The sequence below is a fragment of the Saccostrea cucullata genome, unplaced genomic scaffold (assembly GCF_032062105.1).
Source record: "Saccostrea cucullata isolate Sc308-1 unplaced genomic scaffold, CSIRO_AGI_Scuc_v1 ctg1579, whole genome shotgun sequence".
Taxonomy (NCBI): domain Eukaryota; kingdom Metazoa; phylum Mollusca; class Bivalvia; order Ostreida; family Ostreidae; genus Saccostrea; species Saccostrea cuccullata.
In genome coordinates this window covers 1-17,257 of record NW_026940777.1, presented here as the reverse complement: position 1 = coordinate 17,257, position 17,257 = coordinate 1, and the positions used below count along the sequence as shown (strand labels likewise).

General features: G+C 32.1%; 3 protein-coding genes across 3 annotated transcripts; all 3 read right to left on the bottom strand.

Moving 5' to 3' along the window:
* Positions 1–655: 655 nt before the first annotated feature.
* On the bottom strand, positions 656–1,619 carry LOC134256295 (uncharacterized). The gene is made up of 3 exons (XM_062738951.1): positions 1,449–1,619; positions 1,171–1,281; positions 656–847 (listed from the first exon to the last, which is right to left on the bottom strand). The coding sequence occupies exons 1-3, from the start codon at positions 1,605–1,607 to the stop codon at positions 716–718; spliced, it is 402 nt and encodes a 133-aa protein (XP_062594935.1). The 5' UTR covers positions 1,608–1,619; the 3' UTR covers positions 656–715.
* Positions 1,620–6,289: 4,670 nt separating this feature from the next.
* On the bottom strand, positions 6,290–7,640 carry LOC134256301 (cystatin-A-like). The gene is made up of 3 exons (XM_062738958.1): positions 7,435–7,640; positions 7,026–7,133; positions 6,290–6,703 (listed from the first exon to the last, which is right to left on the bottom strand). Exons 1-3 carry the CDS (start codon positions 7,564–7,566, stop codon positions 6,581–6,583), a joined length of 363 nt encoding a protein of 120 aa, XP_062594942.1. The 5' UTR covers positions 7,567–7,640; the 3' UTR covers positions 6,290–6,580.
* Positions 7,641–12,853: 5,213 nt separating this feature from the next.
* Positions 12,854–16,229, bottom strand: LOC134256292 (ankyrin-1-like). Its single transcript, XM_062738949.1, has one exon. It carries the CDS (start codon positions 16,103–16,105, stop codon positions 12,854–12,856), a length of 3,252 nt encoding a protein of 1,083 aa, XP_062594933.1. The 5' UTR covers positions 16,106–16,229.
* Positions 16,230–17,257: the final 1,028 nt, after the last annotated feature.

The following is a 17,257-nucleotide window of genomic DNA, read 5'->3' as shown; positions in this document are numbered from 1 at the left end:
CATATAAATTCGCCGCACTTCAGTCATGTCAGAGTTTGTCAATCAGGATTGGATGAAATATTTACTCCCCATTATTTATAAAATTTGATTATATGATTATTGTGCTTTATGTTAAACATTTAAAATGTCTTTGTTTAATATTCTATAATATAAATGTTAAATTGTTTTATTTAAATTGTTGTAACTCCGCAGAAACGCACGGCGACTTCAAACTTTCATATCAACTAAACCGACCGCCTCCTGGCGGCCGGTAACAACGTTATTGCGCATTGTTTTGTGGTGTAGATTATGTAATGTAACATAGCAATATAAGGAATTGTTTGGAGTAACATGATTGTTTTACTGTATTTCAAATATCTATCCCTCTGAGCGAATTAAAATATGTTCTGTAATTTATCAACATTACCTCTGGGCGTTCACCAACAACTTACTGCAGAATTAACAGTCTTCTTTTTTAAAAACAATCAATAACTTTAGGATGAAAATGAAGTTAAATTCACAATTACTAATACCGTTGTAAATAAGGAATTATTCCAAATAAAGATATTTCCCCTATAGATTAGTAAGAAAATTGGTTCATTTGTTTATTAAATAGTATATTAATTTTATACCATTTGTAACGCAACTGCATAAAAAACTAGAACATATTAAACTTGGAAGAAAATTTTATTCATAACATCAGCAAAGCAGACTTTCAGTATGCTGACACATGACGTCACGAGGGGCGGAAATTTACTAGGGGAGACGTCTTTGTGTGCCCGACTTGTACTGCCTCTAGTCGAGTCGGTGTACCAGAGAAATGGCGATAGATCTCCACATGTATGTACCGCCCGTATCCTATTCTTATCTAAAATTATTCAATGTTTCACAAAAAAAATATCAAAATTAAATTGACAACACTGTAATGTACATTTATAAGTTTATTGGTATCATTATTTTCTTAAATAAGGAAAAAAGAAAATATTAAATGTTCTTCATATTTACTTTAAATACTTCTGTCTATCCAGATACCTAGGATCAAACTTGCTGTCTATTCTCTATTTTATTTAACCTTATCGATAACATTACATATGTAAAACTATATCAAAATGTTCACATCAGTTGATAAAAAATGAAAAATAAACATTTGTTGCAACCCATGTAAAGCATTTGTACTTATTGTTGACCTACCTTGACAAGATAAAATGATCCAGTAGCAACACGGGACCTAAAAAGAAGGGGGACGAACTGGTAGACAGGGATCCCGTTTGAAGAGAGTGATTGTAGAATATCATTCTTTACCTAAAGCATTTTAAAGAAAAGTCCATGAAACAGGAAGACAGACAGGAGATTTAACAACATCTCTCTCGCTCTTTTTTTGAAATGAAAATGAAAATCTTTCAAAATGCATGACTGTGTAATGTTTTATACTAGAATACTGTCATATAAAGATATTGTAAATACACTACCAGAAATACTATTTGTCTTGTGTACTCATCTACGATTTGAGTCTCTGTCCATCCGCCTGGAATTTGACCAACTGCACTTGCCAGCCCCAGCAAGAAAATTCCGACTGAAATCCAGCTCATATTGCTCTTATCTGTCCTAGTGCTCGACAAAAACGACATTAAATAGGCCCGAGTTTTTGAGATGTTTTGTCATCATTTAAATTGTTTTTCAAAAATGATGACTCATTTAGCATATGTTGTACAATCTCCTATTGACTACATGATTCAAATCATTTTTGTTTTTGCTCTGGGGTTTTGTTGTTGTCGAGGTTAACCTGTGTACGTGCCAAACCAAATTGCATTAGAAGATAGATGCTATAATTAATGCAAATACGAGGACAAATGCAAAAAGTTTTATTTCCGCACAATATAAGCACCGTCAATGCACATAGATCTGGCTTAAATAAGAAAAATGAGCTATTCCTATTTCATTTTGTAAATACGTATATATTTATTTTATGTGCTTAATTTTAATTACTCTGTGAATGACAAAAACTTCAAAAAATTTCCATCTTACTGGCAAAAGAAAAACATGAAAGCAAAAGCAAGAAAACTGGTAAAAATCTACGAAAAACATGCCATTATTTATTATACAACATTATAGTAAGATTATATCAATATAGCTCTTTAAAGGGGTTTGGGCACAGTTTTAACTGCATTTTTTAAACCAGTTTTACTGCTTACTATTCCTAACGTTATTCTAATATGAATATAATATCAGTGTCCATGTTTTGCAATGGGAAACCCAAAATATGTGTAGGATGAAAAAGTAATAGATGGTGCACAACGGCAAAATGTAATAAAGATTCTATGAAAATTTCGTTAAGTGGTGTAAAAGGAGTTGCAGATAAGAGATGGGTATACCTAAAGCGAAACAAACAGATGGACGGAAATCCCGATTAATAAATACCCTCCCGCTTTTCAAGCAGGGGATATAAAAAAGGACTAATGTAGACAGGCAGGCATTATGGCCTATACATTTTTTTTGGCTATTCAATGTCTCTGAATGTCTTTCTCAAGATTGTTGCAACTCAAAAGATCTGAAACAGTTGTCTGTATTTGAAATAATAATATTGTTCACTCACTTAACCTCCCGATCAAAGATTTTATTTTACACCATGTTCAACTCCCATGAGTGCTTTCAGTATTTTGATTTTTTGCTGAAACTGTGTCTATGCCCCTTTAATGAGGTCGATCCATAAATATATCAACTTCACAGTAAAGTGCGAGGTCTTTATGCTTTTTCTGTGAAGTCGATAATTCTTATGGATTGACTAAATGAAAGGGTTATATTTGTTATATTATTTTTTCGAAGAAATTAAGAAAACCAAATTTGAAAAATAATCATCTTCGCTAGCCAAGGGTTTCTGATGCGCTACTCTCCTCATAAGTTTGTAAGGAGAGAAGCGTCTCAGAAACCCTTGGCTAGCGAAGATGAAATAAATATATGAACAAGCAACATGTTTTCTCTGTCATCTTTTTTTAACACAGGCTAAAGATAAAAAACTTTTTATCATAACTGTGATTCTTTTTTACTGATAGAGTAAAGTAATTTAGGGAATGTAATTTGAAAGACTGCACACTTTTAATTATAATTTAGGAAAAAAAACATTCACAATTTATTCTAATATAAAGTCACACTGGAAAGGAACATCGACAAGATCAAATGAAAAGGTTTTACCTTTAGTAAGAACGTGATCGTAAGTTCTCTAAGGAATGTAAGAAATAGAAATAGAAATAAATAAATAAATAAATAAATAAATAAATAAATAAATGACCCTTTTACTTCTTGTGGCTTTCAATTCGACGTTTGGAGATATCAATCACCTTTTATCAATTAATAAAATTTACAAAGTTAAGGTATTAATTTTCACTAAATTATTCGTCGATTTAATATACAGGTAAATCATGCATTTATTTCATATAAGTGCCCCAATTTTTTTCCCATAGAAATAAAATAACTGAAGATAACGAACAATATGCAAGCTCAAAAGTCAATTTAACGATACAAAATAAAAACAGAGCAAACACGGACATATAAAACATTAGAGGTTGGATCAGATGCCATGGAGCAGTGAGCATCTCCTTCCGACCAGTCACACCCGTGCATCTTGTCATGATCGGGAAATAACTGTAAAATCCGTCGATAATTCAGTGTGTATATAATGACTTAAATAATCACCCAGAAGATCTGCAGGCATGCTTATGAAAATTTCCTACGATGTGTCCTAAGACGTGTCCTAGGATTTTGCACAAATTCTGCTTCATATGAATACAAAAATAGTGGGCGCAATTGGTACCCATGAGATTGTTGGAAGACCTGGTCTCCAAAAACAACATAGACATTGTCAATCAGAAACTCAACCATCTTTTAAATGTCAACTTCAGAGTGCTTGTTTGTGCAATCAGAATGTTTTTCACAAAATAATTTTGCAAATGACCATTGACATGGTAAGTAAATTTGCGACTTCCCATTTTTATTGCAAAAGCAGTTGTAAATTAATGATGTAAAAAGCCTGGACTTTAATTTATCGAGGGGAATGGCTGTGTATAAAGTTGAAAAGTCGTAAGTTTTTAAGCTGTTGATTTTTGTAAAATCTTGTGATTTCAAATTGTCCAAAAGTTCCTTGGAATTTTTAAGTATTCACCTGTAATTTACACAACTTCTTGTATATTTGTTGCACAATACACTTGAAGTTTTTCATTCACTACTGTTAACATCTTAGTGAGGAATAAAAATTAAAGAGGCTTGGTTGAACATATAAAGGAACTTGCTTTGTATCTTTGTTTGAAGGGATTCTTATAAAGCTTTGGTAGTTCATATTTATTTTGGTTCTTTGGGATATTAAAAATATCCAAAACTGACATATGCTTTTGAAAAAAATTTTCCTTAGAAAGGGAACTATGAGTATAAGTTGGATTACCACTTGTAGAATTCCAAGTTCTTCTAAAATACAATTTATATAATGAGAATTACAATGAAGACAATGTTGTTACCTGCTTTGTCAGGAGGGGCCAGTACCAGTTTCTTGTTCGCATTCAATGACTTTCTTTTTACTAAAATATCTAACATGAGACAGGTCTGTCAGCCTGGTAACTTTTATTTCGAGTTCAATGGAATACAGTACTCGATCATATAGTGAACAATATCCATGTAGCAAACCTTTCCTGAAAAGTTTCCTCGTCGACAGGGAATGCTCGCTCCTCCATGGCACCCGATATCACCTCTGATGTTTTTGAGGTCTCTTTTGCTCCTCTCCTGATTTATATTATTTAATGGACTTTTGAGCTTGATTACAGGCCGTTTTCTCCATATACCCCCCTTTGGAAAAATTGCGAAAAGACAAACAATCTTTCTGGATATTCTAAGACATCGCAAATTTTCCAGTAGAAATTGTTTATTGTATAGCAAGCATCCCCTGAGAACAGAATTCATTTCCTCGATATTTTCTAATTCATTTAAGTAAATGTTCCACTCGGAGAAGCATTCATCATTCCAAATTTAGCAAATTCATCCTGCTAATTTTGATTGTTATGAACATAATGAATCTACAAGATTCTGCAACAAAATTACTGTACAAATTGTTATACTTTTGAACTGCTTTACTAAAATTAATTTGAATTAGTCAAATGCGAATCTGTACAGTCCATCATCAAACATTTTTTAAAATTAACATTAACTGCATGAAGGTTATATCTATGATATGAAAATTTCAGAATCTTTTGTATTTGGCTCATGTACTCTGATTTTTTGGAGGTTCGTGTTTGCTCTGCTCCTATTTTGTATTGTTTTATGGACTTTTGAACTTGAAAACTGTTCGTTATCTCCATATCTTTCATTGATAGACATTAGAACTCTTCTATCGTCAAATTCCCTTATTTGTATGGCAATAAACCATTATCACTTAAAAGTGGGATGCATGTCTCCCAGCTGATTTGATACACAAAAACATGTTCTTCGTATGGTCAGTTTAAAAAAAAACAAGACAGTCTACCGACAAATAAGTAGAGTTCGTCTACAATCTCTCCAATCTAAAGTTAAGGTTAATAATAGATACTAGTACATTAACCTTGGTTAAAAATATTTAATCCAGCGTTGGGTAGAATGTTGAATGACCTATTCAGTACAGGTTGCTAGGCCATGGATTTTATACTGAAGTGATTACATATATTATTATTTCCATTTACCAAGTCACGACAAATGTATAAGTAGGCAGGGAATGCGTAAAGGTTACATAAAAAATATTTTATTTTAACATCAAATTTGGTGATTTAAAAAAAAGCGGATTGATATGTTTTATATATTTATTCAAATTTTTTGCTGTATAATGTTTACATATTTTTAAACATTTCGAAGATTTTTTATGTGTTATATGAATTAATTTTGGAGTACGAAATATTTTCATGTTTATTTTGATCTTGTTCAAGTACTGCTAGTATTTTGCCTTAAACGCAAAATATTATTTGTAACTGTGTGATAATTATGTATTAATCTTAACCGTGTTTATCTCCTAAAGTTTATTTTTTCAATACATTAACGGCCATTGAAATCATATGCATATTTTAAAAGTACCTTCATATGCAAATTTATGTGCAGATGAATGATGATTTTTGAATGTGCTGTAAAAAATAATTAGTATTCCATCAAGTTTAAATTTTTAGTTCTGAACGTAATTGACACTTTCAGTCTGATTCTACATTTCAATTTGTAACTGAAAACAGAATTCAATAAAGAGAAAAGATTTTCGTGTGTTTTGATGTATATTTATCAGTGCAGCATAATTAAGAAAACAACAAAACACTTGTTCTTCTTGTAAACAAAAAAATTATTTATTTTATATTTTCATGTCTTTAACATTTGAATATTTGGAAACACAGTCATTTTGATTTCTATGTTAAAAATTTCTTTTTTGAGTACAAAGTTATCTGCGTCCTGTCGTTTTTTTTCTTGTTTTGATTTTTCACATGTATCAAAGAAATCAGAAAAATAACACAACACAAAAGTTAAACTTAGAGGAGGCAAAATAATCCATAAAACAGTTTGCTATGAAAAAGAGAGATTTTGTGACTCTGAATATTCAGTATCAACCAGACTAGATATAATTGATTGGATCCTCGGCAGTTTTTCCTACTTCTAAACCAGTAAGGGAAACATCTGTTTTCCTAAAGTTGCTGTATATTTTGACATGGATGTAACTGTTAACACCTGTCTGGATCTGAAAGAATAAAAATTAATTTTCAAATACATTTATCTTTTTATATGTCAATCTGCAAAATCAAAGTAAAGTAAAATCGATTTATTTTATCAAATCCATACGTATAAAAAATGTTATAGAAACATTTGAGCAGCTTAAATGTTATATGTAAGTAAAAATCTTGATACATAAATATATATAAAAGATATTTATGATCTTGACAAATTGGATACACTGTATGTATCGAATATTTCTGGAATATACTTCCTACAATGTACTTTATTTAATTAATATAACTATCAATAAAAAGACTTTAATTACTCTGAAAAAAAAGAATACTAACCTTAACAAAATAGTTGACTCCATTTACCAATTGGGTTTTATAGGAAATTGGCTCAAACATACTTCTTTCCTCATTGGAAGGAAGCTGTGTCAGTATATCCCCTTTCACCTAGGAAAAAAACACTTTATCATAATACACATCATTACACTCTTCAAAAAAACCGTGAACATAAATGAATCAATGTAGGACTTAGATATACGAATTTTATTTTGATCAATATGTATTCCAGTCAGTGAAGAGTGCACATGTACATAAAATGACGTATTCTTCCATTCTATCACAACAAAATGATTATTGATCTGCACTGACACAACACATGATTTGATAAACCGAACAATAATTAAAGCCAGTAGTAAACACCACTTAACTTAGAATGATGATATAACAACTGTCATTACTGAGTACTCACTCTATCAACTAATTCTCTGATCTCTTGATCCACGGGGCGGGCATCCTGAGAAATACCCCCTACCCTACGACCACCAAGGGCATTGGTAAGCCCAAGTAAACACAAACATAGTCCGAGTTTCAAGTACGCCATATTTGTCCTAATGTCCTGGTCGGATGAAAACAGCTGACGATTTATTTATATACTTGAGAATTACAAATGCACGTGATTATATATGACAAGCTACGTCATCCACATAAAAAGCATTGCGCCGTGAATAAACAAGGGATTTTCCCCCTAGCGGTCACAGCTGTGTGCTGTGGCTGGTAAAGTGTTTACATTTGATATACAGTAGCGATTTAGAAATAACCACGAGAAAAAAATCAAAGTACTGAAAGTACTGGGAAGCGCTAAGTATATTGATTTGGAATTCGTCAGAATTATTTTAATTTAAAATGTCCTGTTGTATTGAATTCTTAGCGATATTTTGACAGTGCAGTAGCGCTAGATCGAGCAAGTTGTCAAAAAGTTTGTGAGTCCTGAATATGTGAACCCCGTTTGGATATGAAATTCAACATTGTCTCATGCCTTTTTTTTTCAAGCATTATACATTATCCTCGTATGCCAAAAGATCAATCAATTTCACCTACAGTACTGTACAAGAAATTGCAAGAAAATATTTTTGCGTGTAAAATTATTTTCTTTCGAGATGGTAATCGAGTTTTCCGATCAAATTTAAAATCTAAATGTACATGTAGCTATACTTTCTTCCCACAAATTTTTATTAGAATAGAAAATTTGGTGTTAACATCAAATTTTCTATTTTAATAAAAAATTGTGGGAAATCAATACTTTCGCTGGAAAATGTATATATTGTATTTGGAAAAAAATGTTAACACTTGAAAATATCGCTAAAATTCCTCACATTTACGTGCAACACTGAAAGATAAAATCTTCTGGTGATCATATTTAATAACAAATTCATTCTGCGTTTACAGGTTTTTCAAATTGAAGATTGGCATCATCTTTGTAACTACGTCATATGTAAATGAAATTAACATCCGTAGAATTAACGCCCTTTATGTTAGAGATAATATGTAAATATACATTTTAGTATAAAGATATAATTATATTTATATTTTGATGCTATCATGTAATCTCTGATTTTCAAATATATGATTTATAGTGTACATGTATTTGCAGTAACATTTGTGTTGATATACAATATGTGTCACTCATTAGTAATTGATACGTTTTTGCAATAAAATTTTTACACTTTTCTTCTTTGGATTAAAAATACGTCAAAACCCGTCATACGTTAAACCCCCAAAAGTATTTTGACTATTGTTGAAATAATTTAAAATGCTTCAGTATTTTTTGCCGACGCCTGGTGCTTTTCACCATTCTTTACTTGTGTATGTATCATCTTCACTACCATGCAAAACATGTTGAGAGGAAAAACATACTGAGTATCTATTGTTGTGCTAGTTAAAAAGGAATGCTGAAAATAATTGCTCATAATTTTTCTGCTATTTCAATGATTAATAATTCAAGAGTCCAAGAAAGAAAATACAGTATTAATCTCAAGTATTAGTAAATCTTCATGAAGGTATACAACATTATTTTATTCTGTTTTTATTTAGTCTTCATTAAGAATCGGCAACACAGCTGAGACACATCTTTACATAAACTATATAATCCTAGATCCCTACTTCAAGTATTACACTGTTTGCTCAGTATTTCATCAGCCCTATTTCTGTCCATTGCTAAGAACGTTAATTAAAGTTTTAGCATTTTTCGCTATATCCTGCACACTACACGCACAATTTTAGAGCACAACACATGTATTCCGAGCAATAAGTTTTACTATTTGAGTGGATTCGTTGAAAACACATCCACCACATGCTCTACATGTCTGTACAGCTACAAATTGTCATTCCTTTCGAATTTATGTACAACACAAGTATAGACATTAATTAGAAAAGATTGTCCTTAAATGCATTCCAGTCTGTTACTAATTGATACTTAGATGCGAAAATCAACTTCACTTATAAATCTCAGCATGGTGCAAGATGTTAATAGAAAGGCTTATTTTAGTGCCTGAAATAATTGTCTAGAAGAAAAAATAATTATAGTTTATATGGATATATAGAACGTACCATATTATGTAAGTAGTACATTGTAAATCAATTTTATGCGATTTCTTTTTCTGAATAACTCACTTCCAGTTTGAGATTTAAAAAATTATCAAATTCCCATCCGAGTTTTAAATCATGTACCGGGTACTTATTGAATATTCAGGCACTATATTGCATGTACATAAAAAATAATATACTGGTTTTATAATTAAGTAATTGCGCCATAGAGACAGCAATTGTAAGCTACGTGGAACCAAATTAATGTGTGCCGACATGATTTAAATAAACTACAATATATAGAGAAGAGCATGATAAGAACTGCTCTTATCTTCTAGCTGTGGGACATCCTTAAACCTTACTAATTGCCTTCTATGATTAGAAATGCTCGTGACGCAGCATTACACTAAAATAGCAGGAAGAGAGTCAGGGATTTCCAGTTGCATATTTTTAGCATAACAAGCGGAGTTATCTAACTTGCTTATAGTGGCGCTGGATCCAGAACGGAAGTAGATTTACGCTGACAGAAAGCGCTTTGCGCTGCGCTTAGCGCTTAAAAAGAAACTACACATAGAGTTTAAAGGTAAAATACACGTATCATTTAACAGATGACCACCGGGGGTAACTAAACATATCGTGACCAATTGTCCTAATGGTATATGATAAAACGTTGGAGATATAATTAATGTGCTTTTCTGAGATAAAATTTATTGCGGAAAATAACTTTTAGCAGGTGTTTATATACTGTAACCCTTTAATTTTTAATTTACCCCCAAGAACATACAGAAATTCTGAATCTTTCGAAATCAAAAGTTATTAATAATTAAGTATTTTTATCCGAATTTTTATAGCTTTACAAATGATTTTTTTTTTGGGGGGGGGTAACTGTTAATTTATATATTACATTTCGCATATTATATTTTCGTGATTTGTTCTAGAGACATTTATTTTTTTCCCCGTAAAATCACTGATTAAGAGATATTTTGATGTATATCATTATAGGTGAACTCATCCTATAAGGTATAAACTTCTGCAAAAAGTTTTAAAAAACTTTTTTAAAAAAAGTTTAAGTTAGTGGCGTGATAAAAATACAAACACTTTGGTAATACATCAGATATTTAGTTCAGTTTAGTTCAATTTTAATCGTTCAACTAAAATTGATTGTTTGTTTTCGGTTGATCTTCTACATTTTTTGCACATTTTCGGTTTTCTTCATAAAAATTACTTTAGTAGCATCACTTATAAACAAAAGTATTCTGAAGATTATCATTTAAAGAGTTGCTTAAATTTCTGATCGAAAATATTTATTGGTTTTTGGAGATAGATCTTCTACTCCGTCGGAAATCACAATGATTCCAATTTCGCGCGTTTTTTTTTTTTCAGTTCCATTTTTGTACTCATTTGAAGCAGAATTATAACAGAGAAGACGAAAACACTTCATATGGCTTTGACTCGACTTTATGATACATCAGAATGCTTAACCAATTTAAAATAGTTGTATCGACATATCCAGTGAAGTTGATGCTACAGATACTTTGCAGTATAACACATCGTTTCATACTCTGATTATTTTTATGCTAGAAAAATACTTAATGGTAAGCTAACAAGAAAATATTATGACAAATGTGATGATTTTCTATTGTCAATTTCCCTTATATATGTAGCAATACACCTGCCAAGAATTTCTAAAACGAGTCAAGCTATTGACAAAAAAAGTTGATGAAATAATAATATGAACAGTATTGGTTGAAATGAAACTATCATTAAGTCATATGCTGACATGTTTAATACTATATTTCCCTTTTTCCTGATCATGACAAGAAGCACACAGTGGGTGTAACCGGTCGATATAGCCACTTTATCTAATCTTTGATGTTTTTAGACGCTTGTTTTTACTCGGTCCTGTTTCTATTGTTTCTGTTCGTTTTCTCTATTTCATTTAAAGTTCAATATTGCATCCCAAAATATCTACGATACTTTTTATTCCATTTTTTTATTTGAAAATATGTTTTCATAATTCATATTCAAACAAAAGCTAAATGAGGGGACTTCGAGTCATAATGACCACAAGGTATTTATTTGTCTCAACATTTATATCTGAAACTCAAATTTATGTATCAACAGATATATTATTTTCAAATATAACTGAATAATATTATAATCGTTTACTTCCTAAAGAAAAAAAAAGGAAATATCAAATACAGTACTTGTTCAGGTAGATTTTGACATATTGCAAATGCTGATATGACAATGAATGTTCTAATCTACTTGTATAAAATGTAATAAATATAATGGTAATAAGCAGCAAAAGACTGTTAAGGCGCTCCGAAAATAAAACAAGCAAAATGAAATGCGTAATTTTTGGAGTCGTCACAAGGAATCCACCTTATCCTTATAATTAAAAAAAGAGAGATAATGAATTCAAAATAAAAAATATAATATAACACGATCATTAAATATTATCCATTAAAATAAGAATACGATTTTGCAAAAAATAACAAACAAAACAAAATGTGTTTGTGAAACACTAACCGATGGTACCTGTAACATTATTCTGAAGTGGTAAACATCGCAATGGTTATGGGCTAGGTTAAAGTTGACAACAGACAGACAGACAAACAGACAGGGCAAAAACAATATACCCTTAGGATCTTTCGATCATGGGCATACAAAAGAAAAGGACGTATTTTAGCACTAATTGTCAATTTTGAACATTAGTAACTCGTCATAAAAGACCGGGGGATCGATTATCCGATTGATTTCGTATGTAACTGCCATTTTTCTTATTTGAAAAAAGTATTTGGTCATTGAACGATGCTCTAGTTAAAGAACGGTATGTTATTATTTCTTGATATGATAAAAACGATATAACACTTTAAAGCTGCAAATTTTATTCATATACTGTTATTTTTCATGATGCAAATCGTAAATTAATCTTTTAATTTTAGTTAACCAATACCATATTAGATGTCTAGAAGAAGAAAAAATAACGAATGAACAACCTAAAAAATAAGTATAAAAAGATTTCCTATCTATTCAAAAAATAAAGTTATCTGAATGATATATATTCAGAAAGAAACAAGGATACTTAATTGACACACACAAAATATATCAGAATTAAAGAAATTTTACTTAAAAAAAAACGATATGATAGATTTAAACAGTCTCTGCTTTTCCGACACTTAAATACGTATATAACAATACTTTTTGTTTGCATTATATTGAAATTGGACTTGACAAAATTAAACTCCACAACACTCTTTTTAAAATTTTTAAAACTTAATATACAAATGCATGATTTCGACTTATGCCTCTATAGGGAGTTCAGCATTATCAAGTTCAGCCTCCTCAAACATATCTAATGCTGGATGAGCATATTTGACAGGAAGCTGAGGATCAGCATCCAATCCTGATAAATAATTGAAAATTTCTATATGACCACTTCTCTCAGCACAGTGGATTGGTGTTTGTTTCTTTTTATTCGAAACATTGATATCGCTTTCATTTTTACATAGCAATTTTACTATTTCAATGTGCCCATTTGTAGCTGCCCAATGAAGGGGTGTATCCCCATACTTATCTTGTACATTGAGGTCCGCTTTCTTGTCAATGAGGTATTTGACAATGGTTTCATGGTTTCTTTTAGAGGCTCGATACAAGGCAGATTGATTCTTCATGTTCCTAGTATTGACATCGGCCCCATTCTCAATAAGAAACTTAACAATGTCGTAAAAACCACGTTTTGCTGCACAATAAAGCGGTGATTTACAGCGTCTATCTGCTTGGTTAACAAAAGCACCATGATTCACTAGAGATATAACAATATTCAAGTACCCCTTTTGACATGCCCAGTACAAAGCTGTCTGCTGCAACTCACAGGACATATTAACGTCAGACTCTGTTTTCGCGCTTAACAATGAGTGAACAACTTCATGATGTCCTCTCCTTGCTGCCCAGTAAAGGGGAGATTCATTTTGTTTGTTGGAAAGGTTAATATCCGCCCCTTTTGCTAAAAGTAATTGCAAAACACACACGTGATTCCTTTTTGCTGCTCGAAATACTGCAGATTTGGAGTTTTTGGTACTTGTGTTTACAACAGCACCACTACTGATAAGATATTCCACCATTTCTGTATGTCCACGCTTTGATGCACAGTAAAGTGGAGATTTATTATCTTTATCCGTCAAATTTACCTCGGCTCCTCTGTTTATTAGACAAGTGGCTATATCTAACCTGCCCTTTTGAGACGCCCAGTATAGTGCAGTTTTTCCACCATCAGACTGACTGTCAACAAAAGCATTGTTTGCCAATAACAACTCTACAATAGTTTCATGACCTTTTTTAGAAGCCCAGTACAAAGGAGAGTACCCCTTTTTGTCAGTCTTATTCACATTAGCTGAGTTATCTATCAAATATTTACAAATTTCAAAATATCCTCTCTTTGCCGCCCTGTAAAGTGCTGTTCTGTTCTTCGTTGTTGGCCTATTTATGTCAGCTCCTTTTTTGACAAGCAACTTAATGATTTTTAGATATCCTCGCTTAGCCGCGCAATATAATGGAGATTTATTTTTACTGTCACTTTGATCACATTCTGCCCCATGGTCTATTAGAAAATCTGCAATATCATAATGGCCCTTTTGAGCAACCCAGTACAATGGAGACTTTCGATCTTCGTCGGTTTTGTTTACTTGAGCACCATGTTCAACTAAGAGCTTCACTATGTCTAAAGACCCTAGTTTTGCTGCATAATATAGAGCAGTTTTCTCTTTTTCATTGCTTTTGTTGACATTTACATTATTTTGTAGAAGAAATTCCACCGTTTTGACATTTTTGCCCATTACTGCAGCAATCAGTGGGAATTGTGGTGATCCAAGATGAAGAGAAGCACCTTTCTCAATCAAATATTCAACGTCAGAAGACACTCCAAATCGGCATGCCAATACCAAAGGTGTACTTTCGTTTTCATCTTTCAGATTGACATTAGCCCCCATTTCGACTAGTTTCCTCATTGCGCTGGTGAAGCCCATATAACAAGAAGCAGTCAGTGGGGTAAATTTTTTATGCTTATTTAGGCAATCACTTTCTTCATCTTCAATATTAGTACAGGAAAAACAAGTGGTGTTGATGGTTTGAATATCTACACATCTTACAATGATTTCAAAACATTTGTAGTCTTCACTGAAGATTGCAAGAAGTAACAGTCTTATTTGTTCGACGTCGTCACTGGAAGATTGTTCTATCCAATATCTGCTGTGTTTGGCTTTACTGACTATATCTTTAAGAAGACTTGAAATCCCATATCCAATCACCCAACTCACAGCTTTAACATTTCCCTCATAATAAATATTGTCCTCAATAACATTTTCTGTTCGACCTTCCAAAAGTTTCTCACGAAACCATTCACAATCATTACTTTTCAAAGACAAGTACCTCTTTGCTTTTTTGTCAGATCTTTCGATTCGATAATCACGATGATCTATAGGCTTCAGGGAAAGAAACGTTATCTCAAAATCAGACAGTTCCATTTGTTGAATAGAAGTACAACACATTCTGCAGAATAATTCATCATTCCAACATTTATTTGTAAATGCTTCCAGGTATTTCAGGTCTTTGATGTCAGTAAAGATTCTTTCTTTCAGACTCTCTCTTTTCACTAAAACGCAAAGCTTTTCCTCATGACATGAAGCCTCTATCTCCTCGTTTATCAAACATTTCTCTGATATAAAATTACACTCCATATATTTAAGCAAGCGGTTTGTATGATCTTTTCCATAATGAAAAGCAAGCATCTCAAAGACATATGTATGTTTAAAGATGTAATGTTTCCCATCTCTAAGAAACCATTGCGTTTCTTGAACTAGTCGATCACATTCTTCATCAATATCTTTAATAGAGAATCCATTTCTACAATATTCATGACATGAGTCCGCTTCGATTCTTATTCTTTCTGAACTATCATCTGAATTGTCGAAAGGATAAGAAAAAGAACCTTTTAATACACAGTATACTAGAAACAAATAAGAAACTTGTCTTTCTTCTCGCATAGAATCAAGGTATTTGAGAAATACCATTTGGTGATTGTCAAAGAATTCTAATGATTTTAGTCTTAGTTCCTTGAAATCAGACAGAAGCATACAAAGAAGAGGGAAAGCCTGGCTTTTGGAACCTGTTAGCTTGTCTACTTCTGCCACCTTGTAATGGCCGCATACATGATTAAGTAAACCTGTTTTTTCCTGAATGCCCAGACTTATTACAATATCCGAGAGATCTACAATTGTTGCAACAAGCGAAAAATTGAATTTCTTTATTTTCTCGTACACTGCTGTTCTGCAGGTCATAATAAGTTTCGAATACTTCGATTTCAGCAATGTGTTAAGATCTCTATAACTTTCTAAATCTTGCACAAAAGAAATATCAAAACCAAACATTCCAAAGGCATTATCCCAAAGAAACACAACTTTTGAGTCAACATCCGAATCCAACTTTATATCTTTAAAAGCAGAAATTTTCTTTATCACAAAGTCTTCTTCAGCAAGGCAATAAGCCACTTGTTTCATTGTTGCAGTTTTTCCACATCCAGAATCACCAATGATAAGAACGCATTTATTCTTTTCCACGGCATCTTTTACATCCTTAAATTGTCTTGTTTCTTCGTAAAAGAGCGACTTTTCTTTTGCAGGATTACAAGCTAAAATCACACAATCACTAATTAAAACACAAAAATTAAATTTAGCAACAAAGGCAGGTTTGTTGATGAATATTCTTAGATTATAATCCACACAAGACTGATCTAGATAGGGCTTCGATAAACTAGAATATGCCGGATGCAAAAGCTTTAACCTGATCACTCATGCAGAGGTATACTTATGGATCAATTTAAGTAAGTCTGATAGAGTGCATTGCAGTTGCAAAAATCATTCAAGCTTTGATATCAAAGGGCTTGAAGTTAGACACTAGAATGAGTCTGCTCCAAAAATTAATCTGATCTCTTTTCGAGAGAATGTTAGTTAAACCAGTATGTACTGTAGGTTTGAGAGTGTTCGTCCCTTATAAATCATGCAAGATTGGTATAGAGAGGACATGAAGTTACATAAGAATAAACTTGATCCAAAAAACCTTTAACCTGGTCACGTATCCAGATGAAGGTCAAATCTTGCATGTGTAGCAATGCTGGTTTTATACATCAATGTATCTTCAAGCGAGGTTGATCAGTAAAGAGTATATGTTTAATTAATCCAAAGTCTAAAACCTGGCCGATTATTTAGAAAAGGAAGTCAAATTAAGCATTTAAAGCGAGTCTGGAAGTGTGCATCCTTAGATGTATCATTCAAGTAAGTATGGTCAACAGAATGCTTATTTGTGCTTTAGAATGAATCTGCTCCAAAAATTTTAATCATACGGAAATGTAGTTCAAATTCACAGCATCCGTAAAGTAAATCTTGTAGCGTGCATTCTTAGATTTACCATGATCCCTGAAAGTTTTGTCAGTTTGGAACTTATAGTTAAAACCAATGATGTCTGAAAAATTTGAACGATCTGAAAATTGACCTTGTCAAAAAGCAAGTTAATTAGGGAGATACAGAATGGAGCGAAGCATATAACCTTACTACAAAGAAGCAAAGTTTGAATTAATATACATTGCAAATTTCATTAGGATTAATCCAAAAAATGAATACCTCAGTTAACTTCATATTCTCAATGGTTTCTTG

Excerpts from the sequence above, each read along its gene's own strand:
- LOC134256292 (XM_062738949.1), bottom strand. The coding sequence starts at position 16,105 with ATGAAACAAGTGGCTTATTGCCTTGCTGAAGAAGACTTTGTGATAAAG.
- LOC134256295 (XM_062738951.1), bottom strand. The coding sequence starts at position 1,607 with ATGTCGTTTTTGTCGAGCACTAGGACAGATAAGAGCAATATGAGCTGG. Across the intron at positions 1,282-1,448 it reads CAAGACAAATAGTATTTCTG|GTAAAGAATGATATTCTACA; the intron begins GTAGTGTATTTA and ends AAAATGCTTTAG. Across the intron at positions 848-1,170 it reads GATCATTTTATCTTGTCAAG|ATAAGAATAGGATACGGGCG; the intron begins GTAGGTCAACAA and ends GAATAATTTTAG.
- LOC134256301 (XM_062738958.1), bottom strand. The coding sequence starts at position 7,566 with ATGGCGTACTTGAAACTCGGACTATGTTTGTGTTTACTTGGGCTTACC. Across the intron at positions 7,134-7,434 it reads TCAGAGAATTAGTTGATAGA|GTGAAAGGGGATATACTGAC; the intron begins GTGAGTACTCAG and ends TTTTTTTCCTAG. Across the intron at positions 6,704-7,025 it reads GAGTCAACTATTTTGTTAAG|ATCCAGACAGGTGTTAACAG; the intron begins GTTAGTATTCTT and ends TTATTCTTTCAG.